Genomic DNA, 16,157 nt, shown 5'->3' on the forward strand with positions numbered 1-16,157 from the left:
GCTGACACCAGATAGGAGGGGCTGGCATGCCCCTGTCTGTGGGAACCCTCGGGTGGGGGTTTGTGGCGACCAGGTACCACCGACACTCACATCTTGGTTGGACATATCCCAATAGGGTCTCTCTCCAAATGACATGACTTCCCACATGACAATCCCGTAGCTCCAGACATCGCTGGCAGACGTGAACTTGCGGTAGGCGATGGCCTCTGGAGCTGTCCATCTCACGGGGATCTTCCCTCCCTGGAAGACAGAGAAGCTCATCAGCCCAGCTGTCAGGTTTCTAGGTGAAGGCGGGAGCAAATGAACTGGGCATGCACATCCTTTCCACTCGCCCGCCCTCACGTCCTGTGAATGAGGGCAGCCAGGATAGCCTGCCCCGCACGGCAAGCCTCCATTATGCACCCGCGTGCAGGGGCTCAAGGAGGATCTGTGTGGCCCGTGCTGGTCTCACACCACTGCTGAGGTGACAGCTGTACCGAAGCTTCGTTGGTCCCCAATAATGTTACCGTTAGGGGTGGGGTGGGAGAGGGAGTGGAAATGTCATACACGCACCCCAACATGCAATTCTGTAGTACCCAAGATCGGCCACGTGAGCCTCGAGACGTGAGTTACAGCTGGCTTTGCTTCACAGTTGTCATACTCACAACACTGAGCCAAGGGGAAGCAAAACAAATACAAGGAAGAAAGTGATAAGCGGTTCTTCCTGCGGGCCTCCTACAAGATCACTCTGTGCTGCCGCCTGCCCCACTCTCCTCGTGTTCCACCTGCCAGGGGGGAAAGATATTCCTCACCCTGCAGCTTGTGGCCAGCCCTGGGCTGCACTGGGTTGAAAGGCCCAGTGCTCAGGTCTCCGTAGGCGCTGGCTTCTTTCCCTGACTGTCAGTGGGGGCTGATATTCAGAGGCTGGAGTTAACACTTTTTGCTCCTATGTCTGCTTTTCCTTCTTGCCCTCCAACCTTTCACTGGATGCTTCCAACCCAGCTCTCTGCTTGGCCCTCAGCTTGTCTGCCAGACCTTGGCCTGTTTCGAGTAGCTAAGGGATTGATATCCATCCATTCATCCATTCGCTCCGTCAACACTAGGCAGTGAGCACTGCTTTGTGCCGGGCCGTTTTTGACGAGCTGGTGTCCCAGAGATGAGCCAGCCATGGTCTCTGCCCTCAGGCTGCACAGGGAGTGGGGAGGCAGACAAGACAACAGACACTTAAAACGTGTTGTTAACAAGATGGAAAGTGAGGAGTGTGCAGCCGCGGTGTTCTGAGAGCCAGAGTAGACTCCCTAACACAGATAGCGGGTGGGGGAGGTGGCCAACAGCAGAGGGCCAGCGTCCTGCAGGGGTAAGAGCACCTGGAGCCTTTGGTTGGGTCTGGATGCCAGGACTGCCCCTATCAACCTATGTGACCTCGGGTAAGTTACCTAACCTCTCTGTGCCACTCTTTCTCATCAGCAAAATGGGGGAACAATCACACCTATGTAGTCTGATCGTTGTGAGGATTCTGTGGGGTCCTATCCACACAGTGCTCGGGACAGGGCCTGGCGTGCTGCACACGTGTGAACTGTCACTCCCCTCTATGCTCAGTCCCAGGGGACAAGCAGAAGTTAACCTGGCAAAGAGGGGGGAGGAGGGAAGCCCAGGCAGGGAGGAGCGTGCGCAGGGGCTGGGTGAGAGCAAGGGGGAGCCCGGCATGGCAGCAGTTGGCAGTCCCCAGGGGGCGTGAGGGGTGGAGGCAGAGAGCAGGGCGCGCTCTGCGGGCACCGATGCCACTCCGCTCCTCAGGGTGAAGTGGGGGCCCTCGCCAACGCTGCCCTCCACAGTTCATCAGTCTCTAGAACAAATGTGGTCCCCATCTTCATGTCTTCCTGCCAAGTAGCAGGCTCTCCCTCCCCAGCCTTTCTCGCTGACTGGGCTCTGCCTGCAGGATACAGGAGGCTCCCTCCCTCCCCTCCGCATCTGCCTCATGCCTCCGCCCGAAGGAGGCTATTTTTACTGACCACTCTCACGATCTGTTCCAATCACCAGAGATGCATGTTGGACTTTGGCAAAAATACCTTTAAAATGTGTAAGTGGTTAATCTGAGTGCGAGTGACAGAAAAAGGAGCAAGCGGCAAAGTGTATTTCTGTCTGGTTTCCTGGCCAGGGCCTGGGAGGGGTAACGGTGCCCTGCCCAGCCAGGACCTCCCCAGGTGCACATCCAGCTTCCTGCACAGAAGCCAGTCCTGATTTCCCCCAGGACGACAGCAGGCTTTTGTGGTGGGAGACGTCCTCCTTCAAATGCCAGCAGCATGACAAATGACAAATGCCTGGAGGGCAGGCCTGGGCCTCTGCGGCACCCGGGGGCTTTGTTCTCCCCATCCCCCAGAACAGCAGTAAGTTCACTGGCTTTATCTACAAGGTGCCCATGGCTGGGAAGGGAGTTGGAAAATTCAGCCAGTGAACCAGGAGTCATCAAACACCTGGAAGCCAGTGCCCACCATTCGGGTGGACCTGGCACCCGGAGGGGGCCTGGGCCCAGGGGAGGGGTTTCTGCTCTCTCAGAATACCTGGGTTAAGTGAGGCAAGAGAGAGCAGGAGTTTAATTGATGTGACTGTGTGTGTGTGAGAGAGAGAGGGAATGTGACTGTGTGTGTGTGTGTGTGAGAGAGAGGGAATGTGACTGTGTGTGTGTGAGAGAGAGAGAGAGGGAATGTGACTGTGTGCGTGAGAGAGAGAGGGGATATGGCTGTGTGTGTGAGAAAGAGAGAGGGGGAACGGGGCTGTACGAGTGAGTACTTATCAGTATGTGTGAGAGCAGAGTGGGAGACAGAGAGAAAGCTTGGCTGTGTAGGTCTGTGGGTAAGAGAGTTCGGGCTTATCTTCTGTGCGTATGACGTGAAGTGGCTCCCCTGAATTTCAAAGAGGTGGTTTGGGAGTCTGAAGGTGTCCTCTCTGCCAAGTCTGGAGCGGACCCCAGGGGCTGCCGGTGACAGCTGTTGAGTTGCTCCCTCTTGCATGTAAAGTGGAGGAGCTGGGCCTGCTGGCAAAGCGCCTGGGCCCTCCTGCCACCTTGCGCTGCCAGGCCTCACTGAACACTGAGTGTGGCCTGTCATGGCCACCTCCCCCCAGCCCCCCAGTCCCAGCAGGGAGCAGAGCCTTCCAGAAGAGCTGCCCTGGACAGACAGCTGACGGCTTGTCACGCGAGCTCTCCCACTTAGCCAAGAGAGCAGGCTATGCTGACCTCCAAGGCAAATAAGAGGAAGGGAAAGCAAGGGGGGCACAGGGATGGGTGCTTTCCTTCCTGGGAATTTTAAACCGTTCCTCTCAGCTTTTCAAGCATCATGTCATCGGTGTTGCCTTCTGATGCTCAGAGGTAATTATGGTGATGATTATTTAACTTGTCTTTGGTTATGTGAAAGGACAACTATTAATTTAGAGTGTAGTGCCCAAGCCCCACGGAGGGAGATCGGAAGAAAGAAGTTAGTGGAATGGGGATACAGCAGGCAGGGGTCTGCTAGTGAGGACAGTTCTCCCGCTGGAAGAGAAGTCTGGACCAGAAGGCCCAAGGCCAAGGCATTCATTTGATTGCAAAGTGCTCTAGGAGTCCCCGGCTCTCACCAAAGCAGGCATGAGGGAGGAGCACAGAGAAAGAGCGATTGGGAAAGAACATGAGGGAAGAATTCTCAGGGGTTGAGGAATGGATGAGGCTCACTGGGAAGGAATCTGCATCCACGTGGGCAAAGAGAAGCCGATTTGGAAATTGGGTATTTCAAAATGTGACCAAGTAAGATGAGATCATACTGGATTGGGGCGTCAGGAGAGCACTGACCCCAGCACAGGGTTTCTCCGAGACACCAGACGACTGCCACCCCCAGGGACACAGAGGCAGTCTGCATTCTGCAGGGATCCAGTTTCCCCAGAGCTGCCACGGGGTCACTCCTGGGATGTAGGGGAGGGAGAAGGGAAGAGGAGGGAGGAGCAGCTCACCACCATCAGGGCCCTCCGTCCCCACAGGACCTCATACACGGACCTTCCACGGAAAGCTTTGCACTGGATGGTTGTGCTGCTCAGAAATTCTTCAGAAGTTTGAAATCCACTGCTTCGGAATAATCATGCCTTAACTCTGGTAAAAGATAAGCTATAAAGTGTGTGTGTGTAATTTGATGAACTAAGAGAAGATATTCGGCAGTGGATTAACCCACCCCCACCCCCACACCTGCCTGCTGTGGCCACAGGTAGAAGGTCTCAGTGTAGAGGTACTTGGGTCCCTCAGCCGCAGCCCGCCTGCAGCGAACGTGGAGGCGGCACCCATGCTGCCCTGCACCCCGGCGCAGAGGGCAGTCGGCGATGAGACTCGGCTCCACTCTCAAGGATCAATGGCCAGCCCCAGTGCCCCCAGCCAGCGCACTCTCTCGTCACAGTGAGATTAAACGGCGCAGCTCGTAGAGTTCGTTCTAAAACCCAGTCAATTGTGGGGTTTTACAGGCCAAAGTCTGAGCAGAGCACAAATTCCCCTTGCGGAAGACTTATCCTAGTGATGCCCATAAAAGTAACCCTTCTGTGGGCGAGAGGCATTGGCACAGTACTTTTCCCTGCCATCCTGTGTGAGATGAAGTCTCAGTGGGGAGACAGCAGGAACCCAGACACTCATGAATACTGAGCATGGTGATAAAAGACTTGTTCATCAAATATTGGGATCATGCTGCATGAGGAATCCCCCTGAAGTCTGGAAGCGATAGGTTTATGACTGAAAGCATCGTGCAGTATCTCTGAATTTCACAATAAACAACTCTCCAAAAGGTTTACAACATAAAAAACGTATTGGGGCTGTTGTGAAGCTCCCACATGATGTATGTGTAAACCACTCAGGGTATTATTGTTACCATTAACCAAGATTTATTGGGTTGTATGTGTTGGATCGTATCCCCCCCAAAAGAAATAGGTTCAAGTTCTAACCTCCTGTACCAGTGAATGTGACCTTATTTGGAAACTGGGTATTTCAGAATGTAACCAAGTAAGATGAGATCATACTGGATTGGGGGGTGGACCCAACATCCGATCACTGATATCCAAAGAAGGCCACATGAAGACACAGAGATGGATAGGAGGGACTAACGTATGAAGACGGAGGCAGAGACTGGAATGACGTACCTGCGAGCCAAGGAATGCAAGGATGGACTGCAACAGCCGGAAACTAAGAGAAAGGCTTGGAACAGACTGCTCCCTAGAGCCTTGGGAGGGAGCACGATGCAGCCAGCACCTTGGTTTTACACTTCTAGCTTCCAGGATAGCAAGAGAATAAATTCCTGTTGTTAGGAGCCACCCAGTTTGTGATACTTTGTAACAGCAGTCACAGGAAACTAACACATCGAGTATAGGAACATCTACCAAGCCCGAGCTTAAAAACACGGCCCTGGGCTCCCAGGAGGCAGAGCTACCACCTAGGAGCTACCACTGCTAGGAGGCAGTGGGACTTGGGACTGAGAGATGCCTCTACCATTTAGACTGAAGCCAGGCAGATAAACCCCGGGCCCTCTGTGACATTGCCTGGTGCTGCTGATACCCAGGCCTGTGTACGCGTTGAAGGACTGCCCTTCGCTCAGCCACGTGAGCGCTGCGTGGTGAGGACTTCAGGAGGCAGCTCCGTGGCACTTCCCATGCTGTGGTACTGAGGACAACCGTCAGAAGGCAGCCCCGATCATGATGCTTGTTCTACTGGCTGGAGAGGCACGGCCCGCCTGCAGGACAGTCCCCCCTCACTTTACCGGAGAGTCCGCAGACCCGGCTTGGCTACTCCAGGCCTGGGAGCCACGTCTGGGTTGTACGGCAAGAGCTCAAGGCAGCGTCAATACCCATATTCTTGGCAGACCCAGAAAACCTAGCCTGGTGGTTCTCCAACCTGGCTGCCCACTGGAATCACCCTGGAGAGGATTGTTTTGTTTTGTTTTGTTTTTTCCTTTCTTTCTTTTTTTAAATGCCAGGGGGTATTCTAATTTATTTAGGGTCCCTGGTTGTGGTGGAGCCTAAGCACTGGTGGGTTTTAACATTTCAACACGATTCAGGTGATTCTAATGTGCAGTCATTAGTCACAGCCACTGGCCTGGAGCAGTGGTTCTTAAATTTGAGTGTACATAGGAATCTGGAAGTCTTATTAAAACACACATCACAGAACCCTAATCCAGACTTTTGAATTTACCAGTTCTGGGGTAGGGTTTGGGAATTTACATTTCTAACAAATTCTCAGTGTGGTTCCCACAATTCGAGAACCATGGCATAGACCAGCCAGCATAAATCATGGATTGAGTGAGGTCTCATCTTGATTACCAACTCTGGGCATTGTAAATGGCTGGGTTGAGAAGGATTCTGAGACTTCATCTGGGCTCAGCAAGGAAGAGGGCCATGACTGATGAGCGATGTCTGCCACGGGTGAGGGAATGAATGGCCATATATATGGCAAGTATTTGCCAACACTGCACTAAGATCTCAAAATGCTGGGGGGGAGAAAGACAGCAAGCTGGTTTCACCAAAGTTTCCATCAGGTATAGCTGTGGCCTAAGGGAAATGCAGGGCGAATTGCCGTGAAGTTTCCATTGCACGGAAAGTGTCCCTCCGGAGTGGCCTTTGGACACTCCCTGTGGAGCAGTGACCATCCTGACCCATGCAGCTGGCCAGCCTGGGTGAAGCACCCGCCCATGAGAGGGGGTCTGTGCAGCCCTCTGTCGAACAGTTCAGACACAGATGGCCCTGTCCTCAGGGTGCATCCATGCGACGTGCCCTTCTCCTGTTCCCAGTCACTGTCCACCGCCCTGGACCACGAGGTCTAACGTGGCTTTAACCATTAAATTAAGAAGGTATCTTAGAACGAACATCTCTATTTAAAGGCGCTCTGAAAGTACATTGACCCATTTCCCCCAACCTAATCAGCAAAGCGATTTTTCCGGATAAGACCGGTATCAGCCAGGAAGGAAAAGCAGGTTCTGCCTCAAAGGTTATCTTTCTTGAGTGTTACCAGTTTGTAACAGCCAGTGGAAATGGCTTCTGGCTGCAGAATTGCAATTGAGTCTATATAATAAAGAGGCTGTTCCTAGTTCCCCAGGATGCCAGGAATTTGCATGAAAACGGTCTCTCCATCTTCTGAGAGAGTTCATCTGGCCCTGCTGCTTATTTCTTTCCAGAAGCCACAATCTTGATGGTGACACTGTAATTTATTACCATGCTAAGGATTATGATGCAACATAGAGAGAGTCCGAACTTCAGGTGGGAAACAGGCTGCAGGAACAGGTGAGCTTGTGGAGAGGATGGTCTTATTTGTCATGCAAATGACACAAATAACAGAGAAAAGGGCTGGGAGAAAAGACAACCCAAAAAGACACACTGCGTTGGCTGCAGACAAAATTGTTTCTAAATAGAATGTTTTTCAAAGCTTTTCTTGAAGCATTAGTTGCTCCTCCGAAATGAATGACACAATGTATTTCATACTAGTAATAAAATATGTGATTTGAATAACTACAAATGGAGAGATTTACGGGCAGTGGGGTCCTTGCTACCTCTCCCCCGAGCTTTGTGAGCGCAGAAACCCTTCTGCGAGATGCTGCGAAAGGTAATTGCAGCCCAAACACCATTTTCCAGCAGCCAGAGAAAGGCCTATTTGGACATAAATTAACTAAAAATATGCGATGATAGTGTGTGTTTCATGTGTGGAGAACAGAAAGGCCACTCGGTGACGTTTCCCAGCTGGAAAAAAAAAAATCCTGTTCAACCAAACAGACGCCGTCTCTCTACTACGGCAGCAGGGCAAACAGCTGTCTGTTACTACTCACCCTCGAAATAGCCACTGATGGCTGGGATGTGGGCAGGCATTCTTCTTCTTATTTTTGTCACACAGCACTTCTTGAGTTTATAATTAAAAAGAAAGGGTGGAGAGACACGGCTAAATAATTCACTGGCTGCCTTAATGCTCTTGACAAGAAGCCATGGGTACCCTCTCCGGGCCAAGGTAGGGAACAATACCACTTCTGCCCTGAAGAGGGCACTGTCCAGGGACTCCTGAAGCGGTAATCTGCTCCGGGATGGTGCAGGCTTGGTCTCTCCTGGTGCAATCCCAGAAGCTTGGGCCTTGCTATCAACGCTCCTGAAAAGCCCGCCTCTGGAGTGACCAGTTGGATTAAGTGGCCCAGTGGGCTGTAGATTCTCCGCACTTGGCCTTCCCAGAGGGTGGGCTGCTGGTACCCTAGGGAGGGAGCCAGTCCTCATCAAGGACCTGGTGAGCAAGAATCAATCTGCCATTTCTCTGAAAGGAAAACAGCCCAGCTCTCAAGGTGGGGTGGGGACGGTGGGCCTCTGGGCCCTTTGGCTGACAGGGTTGTCAGGGAGGATCAGGAAACGGGGTGGGGGGGCAGGGTTGAGGAGGGGGCTAGGCAGCCACCCTGAAATCTACCTTTCACTTTCCTGCGCCATGTCCAGTACATATCCATGGCTTCTCTGCAAAAGGCAAGAATTGTGCTTTTTTTTGGAGCCCCACTCCCACCCCCACTGCTTTACTGCTGCCCACTCCTAGCCCCAGGCCCACCCTCAGAGGCCACAGTTCTCTCCTTTCCCAGGCACTGACCCCTGGGCTTTCCCACTTGTCCCCATGTCCCTGTGGCTCTGTCTCTGTCAATAACCCGTGAGGGCCATCCCACCTTTGCTCCTGTGTCTCCCCCATGAGTTCAGGCACCACACCCTTCTTGCATTGCATGGGCCAGGCCTGCACCTCCCATGGCAACGTGGCTTCTGCACGGACATCGCAGAGACCTCTGTCCAGCCATGTGGGAAGCCTGTGGGGTTTATTCCATTGTCCTCACTGAGTTGACTACCGCCTTTAATGTTTTCCCTCCTCTTCACATGATGTAAGCATCGAACAGACTGTCCATGGCAGCCCATTTTAATAGATATGCTGGGTATACTCCTTATTCACAGCGTAATCTTTGGTACCTTACCAATGTCCACTAGCTACACTTCTAGTCTCTCTTCCTGTCCCCACCCTCCAACAGCTATTTTAAAATAATCAGTCACATTAAATAGCTTAAGCTCTTCTGGCCTTCTGAACCACACTCCCTTCTTGGCACGGCTTCTCTCTCAAACAATCCCAGCAGTTATAACCAAGTCACTTAACCACTCTGTCTTACTGTCTCCACCTGCCAATAGGGATAATAATGCTTAATTATCTCAGAGGGGTGTATGAGGAGCTGTTAGCTGATGCTGGCAGGGTGTGAGATGTGCAGCGAGGCTGCTCTGCCTGCCTCCAGGCATCAGCCCTGTTCCCTGGGCCACACAGCCTCCTCTGGTGGGCGTGACGGGTGGCCAGGGAGGGCGGAGCCAGCTCCCAAGACCCTTCCCGGAGGCCAGCTCCTTCCCATGTACCTTGCACAGGAGTGACGTGAAGCAGGTATTCTGAAGTTCATTTACAAGCACTGGCAGCTGGCGAGGAGAGGAGGGCAGCCTGGGTCCACGCCTGATCCGAGGTGGGAAGGGCACCTGAATCTGGGTCCTCCCACTCTAAATCTTGTGCTCAGAGCGATAAAGGTATAAATGGAGGCGTGGAGGACAGGTGGCATCTTTTCTCTCTCAAATGCGGAGAAAAAGGATAGACTTCTGTTTACTTTCGTACGGCATGGAGCCCTGGACTCTCAGCCAGGGGTCCGATCCCATCTGCACTGTTCCTACCCCAGACTGCCCAAGTCCAGTAAGCTTCGGGATACAAAAGACCATGTGAGTGCACTGCACTTTTGGGTCTGGGCAACTTTGCTGAGAGATAAGACTATTAAAGTGTATTTCAGAGTGAAATGGGAAAAAGACATTTATTGCTTTCTTTTTAAAATAAAGCATTCACAAGAGAGGGAGTGTATAGGCCAGGAATAAGTTAGGAAGACTGATGGGACTCAGTGTGAGGGAGGGAATAGGGAAATGGGAGAACTCTCACCAACTGTGGCCGGAGGTAAATTGGCAAAATGTTTTGGGGAAATAAACTTTTTCTACCAAAATTTAAAATCTGCAATTCTTAACATCACCATGAGAGGCAGATAAACAACAAGGACACAGGAGCAGTTATGTAACGTATGATGCGTAACCTGGGTCTAATCAGACAAACCTAGAATGAGGGAGGTTTTATTATTTTTTAAAAAAGGATGGTATTATTTAAAAAAGTCAATATCATACAAAACAAAGGAAGACTGTGAAAATACCCCAGGTTAAAAAACTCTAAATGAACATGACACCAAAATGCACTGAGACTGAGACTGGAGGCTGTACCAGGAGGAAAAGGTGCTACAAAGGATATTTTGGGGTCAGCTAACAAAATTAGAATACAGACAGTAAAGTATTTTATCCATATCAAATGACTGAAGCTGACAGCTGTGCTGTAGTTATGTAAGAGGACGTCCCTCTTCTCAGGAAATGCAGAAGGTTGAACAAAAGTATACGGGGGTACAGAACCATGAGGAAGCCAACATTTCCTCCAAGAATTTAGAAAAAAAAAACTTTTATTTTTGGGGGGGGGAGCAGACAAATGATAAAGAAATGGAGGTGAAGTGATAATAATAGGCAAAGAATCTGAAAAAAAGGTATGAGTGTATTATTCTTATTCTTAGAATTTTTATTTAAGCTTGAAAGTATTTAAACTATGTAAAATGTACAAATTCGTTAGCCCAGGGATTTCTGTTCTTGGAATTTATTGTACAGAGATATCCATACGGGTGTGCAGAGACATCCGTGTAAGAATATTCACTGAAACTCTGTTTGAAATGATAGAACATCAGAAGCTACCAGGATGGCCATCCAAAGAGAGCTAGTTAGTTTCCACGGTTCCTTCATACAAAGGATGTCCGAGACACTGACAAGGGCGGCAGTGAAAAGTCTCCAAAGGCATGAACTAAGGTACTAAGAGAGGAAAAGGTCACGTTCATGACATGTTCTTAAGTAAGACAGCAAGTCGATGAAGAGGTGGTCTGTATAGGATGAGACCATTTTGAGGACCATGAAAGATACACACCCTCACACCGAACTATTACTAATAGTGACTTCCAGGAATCGGGAAGGGAAAGTCTGTTTCACTTTGTCCTTTAAGCACACTTTTATTTTTCGATGTTTATAAGCATTGCTTTTATACATAAAACCATAATAAAATTTAAAAAATAAGGCATTCTAGAAACTTCTCTTTTCAGATGGGCTGACCTTCCAAGTTGGGAGTATAAGCTCCCTTCTCTTTGGCTGCTCTGGGATCAGTCCTCCTCCAGATGTGGGTGGAAGGAGCGGAGTTATGGTAGCCAAAAGTCTGGTGAGTGGGGCTGGTGATAACAGCCACTAAGAGCCAGAGAGAAGGGCTCAAGTCCAGGGTTGGAGGGGCAGAGACCAAGGGGTCTCTTCCCACGGTGAAGAACCCAGCTGCCGTGGACCACCATGTTGCTCTCTGGGTACACCATTTCCCTACTTGGTATCTCAGATCACCAGAGACGTATTGTCACTCACTAATTAATTTCTTAAGTCACTTCACAAACAGTTACTGAGCAGCACATGCGAGCACGGGGATGCTGTGAAAGAAGAGGGGGGCAGGCCAGTGGCAGGGAGAGAGGAATGCAGGGCTGGCTAGAACATGAAGAGTGCGCGGAGGCAGTCGTGGTGGGGACTGACCTGCAACCAGGTGCAGGTTGGGAGAGCGGTGTTGAGGGCACAGCAGAGGCTGGACCTTGGGCCCAGGTGCCCATGGCTGTTCCCAGTCTCACACCCTTTGGCCTCGGATGCTGTTAGCACGCATAGGTCTGCTTGGCAGAACCCTTGCCTGGGGTATGCTGGGCTCTCCAGCTGATTGAGACTTTGGCCAATGCTGCCGGCATCTTCTCTGTCCTCGGACTGGTGACTGATCGATTTTCTGATACGCTTGAGGATTTACACTACATTTCCCCATTCCTTAGATAACCAACTCCTGGAGTTGTTCCCACATTCCCAGACCTAATTTCCCCCAACCTGCTGGTCTAGACCCCTGGTCTTTGCCTCCCTGCCCAGGAATAACTTTACCATATGGCTGTCCCAAAGGCAGCTGGGTTCTTCACAGTGGGAAAAGAGACCCCTCAGTTTCTGCTCCTCCAACCTTGCCCTTGAGCCTTTCCCTGTGGCTTTTAGTGGCTGTTACCACCAGCCCCACTCACTGGACTTGGGGCCTTCCTAATCTTGCCACAGCTTTGAAGCTCTGCCTAGAACTGTGGGGTCTCTGTTCCAGAATTCTCTGTAATTGTGAGAGTCATGGCAGGACCTCCTGCTGAAGTCCAAAACACCTCCTTTCTAGAGGGTTCAGAATCCATTCTATCTGGGAGCCACTACCATCCCCGCAAAAAGTCCCCAGTTACTACTTCCCCAGATTCATGGTTTCCCAAGGCCTAGAACCCATACTCACCATTTTGTGGGAGCCCAAAAGGTTCAGGAGATAACCCTCAAACACAAGTCAAGAGATGTCCTGGAAGGTTCCCAAAATCTATGGCCTGGGCATGTGATAAAAAGAAGCCTTCTTATCTGGTCTTGTTGGAGAACCTCCTGGAGGTTCTATACCCTGTAGGAACATTTCAATATTTCCCAAGGCCTTTAAGACTTTCACATTTCTCGGCCTTTCAGGGCTGTGTTTTCCTGCCTGTGGCAAAGGATGGTGTGATTAGGACACGTGAAGGGCAAGACATCCTAGCTCTGGAGCAGAGCAGGCACGAAGGCAGAGAAGTAGGAACTAATGAGCCAGCGTTAATTGTGGACAGAGAGGAGCTTATCTGTTTCCCCCTTCTTCGGTCCCCCCGTCAAATAAATCAGACTGTTTACATCGAAAGTGTGGGCAGAGTGGATAGTGATGGAATAAGACCAGGTCTGCAAGGCAACAGTCTAAAACAGGAATTGGGAACAGATGAGAATCTTAACGTTTTTAGCCAAAGGTCCTTCCAAACTTTCCCAGGCAAAAATCAAAGAGAATGGGATCTTCGGAATGTCATGGGGCTGACTTTCCAAGTAGAATGAAGGAACATTTAATCAGTGACAAGTGTGACATGGTGGCTGGAGCTGGAAAACATCATTCTGCAGCTATAATAATAAAGATTAGTTCAGATAAGAATCATCAATGGATGCTAAAACTAGGGGGGAAATTTCCACAAAGAGTAGGATGTTTGCACAGCCTGTCTTCCCACAGATTGCTTATCAGTTACCAGAGGAAAAAAATGTAATATCTACTGTGTGCAAATACACAGTGGAGAAGTGGGACGAAACCCTGACCAGGTGATCAAAATCCATACCGCCAATGAAGGCCGCATGGACCTCAGATGCCTAGAGGTGTGACAACCTAGGAAGCACACAACATCACTTACGTAGGATGGTAGCCAAGAACGTAGAACCCGAAGCTAATTATGAGGAACACCAGAAAAGCCCCAAAGGAAGATTGTTCTAGTAACGAAAAAAATAAGTGACTGTGTTCCTAAAAAAAAAAAAAAAAGTCAGTGTCATGAAACAAAGAAAGACAGTGGAATTGTTCCAGACTGAAGGAGATTGAACAGATACAACAACTAATTGTGAGACCTGACTCTAGGCTGTAGGACCTGGAGGGCATTCACTTCTAGGAGAGATTGGTTTTGACAAATTAAAATCGTATCCATTTTTTTGAGATCTTATTCAAATAAAAAAGTTTGAAAAAACCTTCTTCTTAGATGATTGGGTATCTAAAGGAGTTCTCTGACCAAACTGGCATTTCCTTTGAAGTTGTTCTTACAGAGAAGCCAGAGAAGAGAGCCTCAATGGTTCTATCATGGTTTCAATGCAGACAGTTAAAAAAAAAAAAAAAAAGTAATATGGACAGCATCCTAGCTTGAAAAGTCCTAAAATGTAATACAGTTTCCCTGGGATCTTCTTTAAAGACCAATATTTGGCATGGTCTGCAGACTCTCTTGCAGGCCTGGAACAAGTATGATCAGGGACAGAAATATCGACCACATAAAATAACCTATTATCATCACAACTGATTGCCTATAGTTTCCAAATACGATATTCGTTGTGGCAGAACCCTTGTTTGAAAGGAAAGCTTGGAAAAAGCTCCATATCTAAAATGGAGAAAACAGAAGCTACTGTGGTTGGAGCAGGGCTGTGGTCTGCAGCCCCGCTCTGCCTCCCCATCACCCAGCGGTGCCCTGACCACCCTTCCAAGTCACCTACTGTGAAGTCCTATGCACTGAACTATCTGTCAATGGACCTTTCAGACTGAGTAATGCTACATGATTTGAAATGTCATGAAAATATTGAAAAACTCCTATTAGTGTCGGACTTGGAGAGAAGAGCACTGGCCACATGGGCAGAGAGGCATTCTGGAGACTCATATGCAAGAGGTGACACCACATTTTTCCTTTCCTTTAATTCACAGATACGTACCCACATAATTGTTTTCATTTTGATCTTATTAAAGACCCTAAACATTTCCCCTGTCTCACAAATGGCTGGGCCTGCTGATGGTTCAAGCACTGATTATGCCTAAAAGGAGTGCATGCTTCCTGAAAGTGACTGAATGGGCTCTAATTTCCTAATCCAGGCTTTTCTGCTACAATGTCATATATACATTTCCTCATATTCTGCCAAAGGGCACAATAAAATAACAGAGCCTATGACAAAAAAATGACATTTGGAGAAGACCATTCAAAATGTAACAAAAACACGACACTCCTAATAAAAATGGCAGCGTGGGTAAATTACAACCTGCATTTGCACCAGCCTGTTCGTCCTTGCTTCTGCAGCCTAAGCCCTGGATTTTGTGTTTCCTTGTAGGAGATACAGGTCCTGGGGGATGGGGAGGGGCACTCACGGCCCATAGAGATGTTTCATCAATGTTACCAATCTGATCCGGAGGGTAGACGTGTTTGCCCCCAAATTAAAATTTAACACAAAGGAAAAAGTTTCCACAGTTTCCACACCTTCAGATTCACCAGGTCACAGAGTGGAAAAGACAGCGGTTCTGGAAACCACTAACCTAACTACTATTTGCATAAAAGAAAGGTCTTTCAGTCAATGTTCAACTTTTTTCTTAAGGTCTTATTATGCTAAGGCTTTCTCTTCCATTGTAAGAAACCTTGTCCCTGATTGCTTCAAGACCTAAATACCCTGGGGCGTCTGGGTGGCTCAGGTCAGGATCTCCCGTCCTGAGATCAAGCTCCACGTGGGGCTCTGCGCATAGCATGGAGTCTGCTTAAGATTCTCTTCCTCTCCCTGCCTGCTCCCTTGTTGCACTCTCTCTCTCGCTCTCAAATAAATAAGGAAATAAATAAAATCTTAAAAAAAAAAAAGAAGTAAATATCCTTGGGAAAGATCATATGAAACCACAGGACTTCCACATGATGACATCGTCACCCCATTTACCAATGACTGAGTGAGTTTGTATTGAGGGAACAGGCCCTATAACAGAAAAGGCTATGTCTCCACTCCCATTTTTTAAAAAGATTTTGTTTATTTACTTGAGAGAGAGAGAGAGAGAGAGAGAGAGAGCACAAGCAGGGGAAGGGGCAGAGGGAGAAGCAGGCTCCCCATGAGCAGGGAGCCCAATGCGGGGCTCATTCCCAAGACCCTGGGATCATGACCCGAGCCGAAGGCAGATGCTTAACTGACTGAGCCACTCAGGCGTCCCTGTCCACTCCCATTTTCATGAGGCACCTCGAGTTGGTGAGAGCAGACGGACATTTGTCCAGTATCCGCCAGGCACCAGCTGCTCTGTTGGGCACTACTGAATTTCATCCAACTTTCACAATCATACTGAGAGGTAGGTTTTTATCCCCATTTTACAGGTTGGAAAGCTGAGGCTCCTGAAGTAAATACCTCACACAGGTTATACAGTGTGTTAGTAGCAAAGCCAGAGGGTTTTGATCCCATTGCTATCCAAGTTTCTGTTCTTTGTATTACACTGGTTAGATTTTAGATTAAAATCCTGCCACTTGCGTTATTAACTGAATGGTACTAGTTCATACACTGCTAATTATATTTGGCATGTCATGTATTGTTGGAACAGATTCCTGCCCCTCCCCTTCCCTGGCCCCAAATCAGGGAAAAAATGTGTTTTACTGAAATCAAGAATAATTTATTCTATTTCATCAGCTTTTATGATAACTTTTGTTACATTTTTATAGGACTTTAGAAATTTATTAAAT

General features: G+C 49.1%; 1 protein-coding gene across 1 annotated transcript in view; it reads right to left on the reverse strand.

The window, feature by feature from the left end:
* Window positions 1-16,157, reverse strand: part of EPHB1 (EPH receptor B1) — a 112,521-nt gene that overhangs the window by 13,297 nt on the left and 83,067 nt on the right. The window contains exon 10 of the mRNA XM_040636595.1: window positions 91-240. Coding sequence (XP_040492529.1) covers window positions 91-240 — 150 coding nt within the window. The remainder of the gene's footprint in view (window positions 1-90; window positions 241-16,157) is intronic.

Source organism: Ursus maritimus, unplaced genomic scaffold, assembly GCF_017311325.1.
Source record: "Ursus maritimus isolate PB19 unplaced genomic scaffold, ASM1731132v1 scaffold_20, whole genome shotgun sequence".
Classification (NCBI taxonomy): Eukaryota; Metazoa; Chordata; class Mammalia; order Carnivora; family Ursidae; genus Ursus; species Ursus maritimus.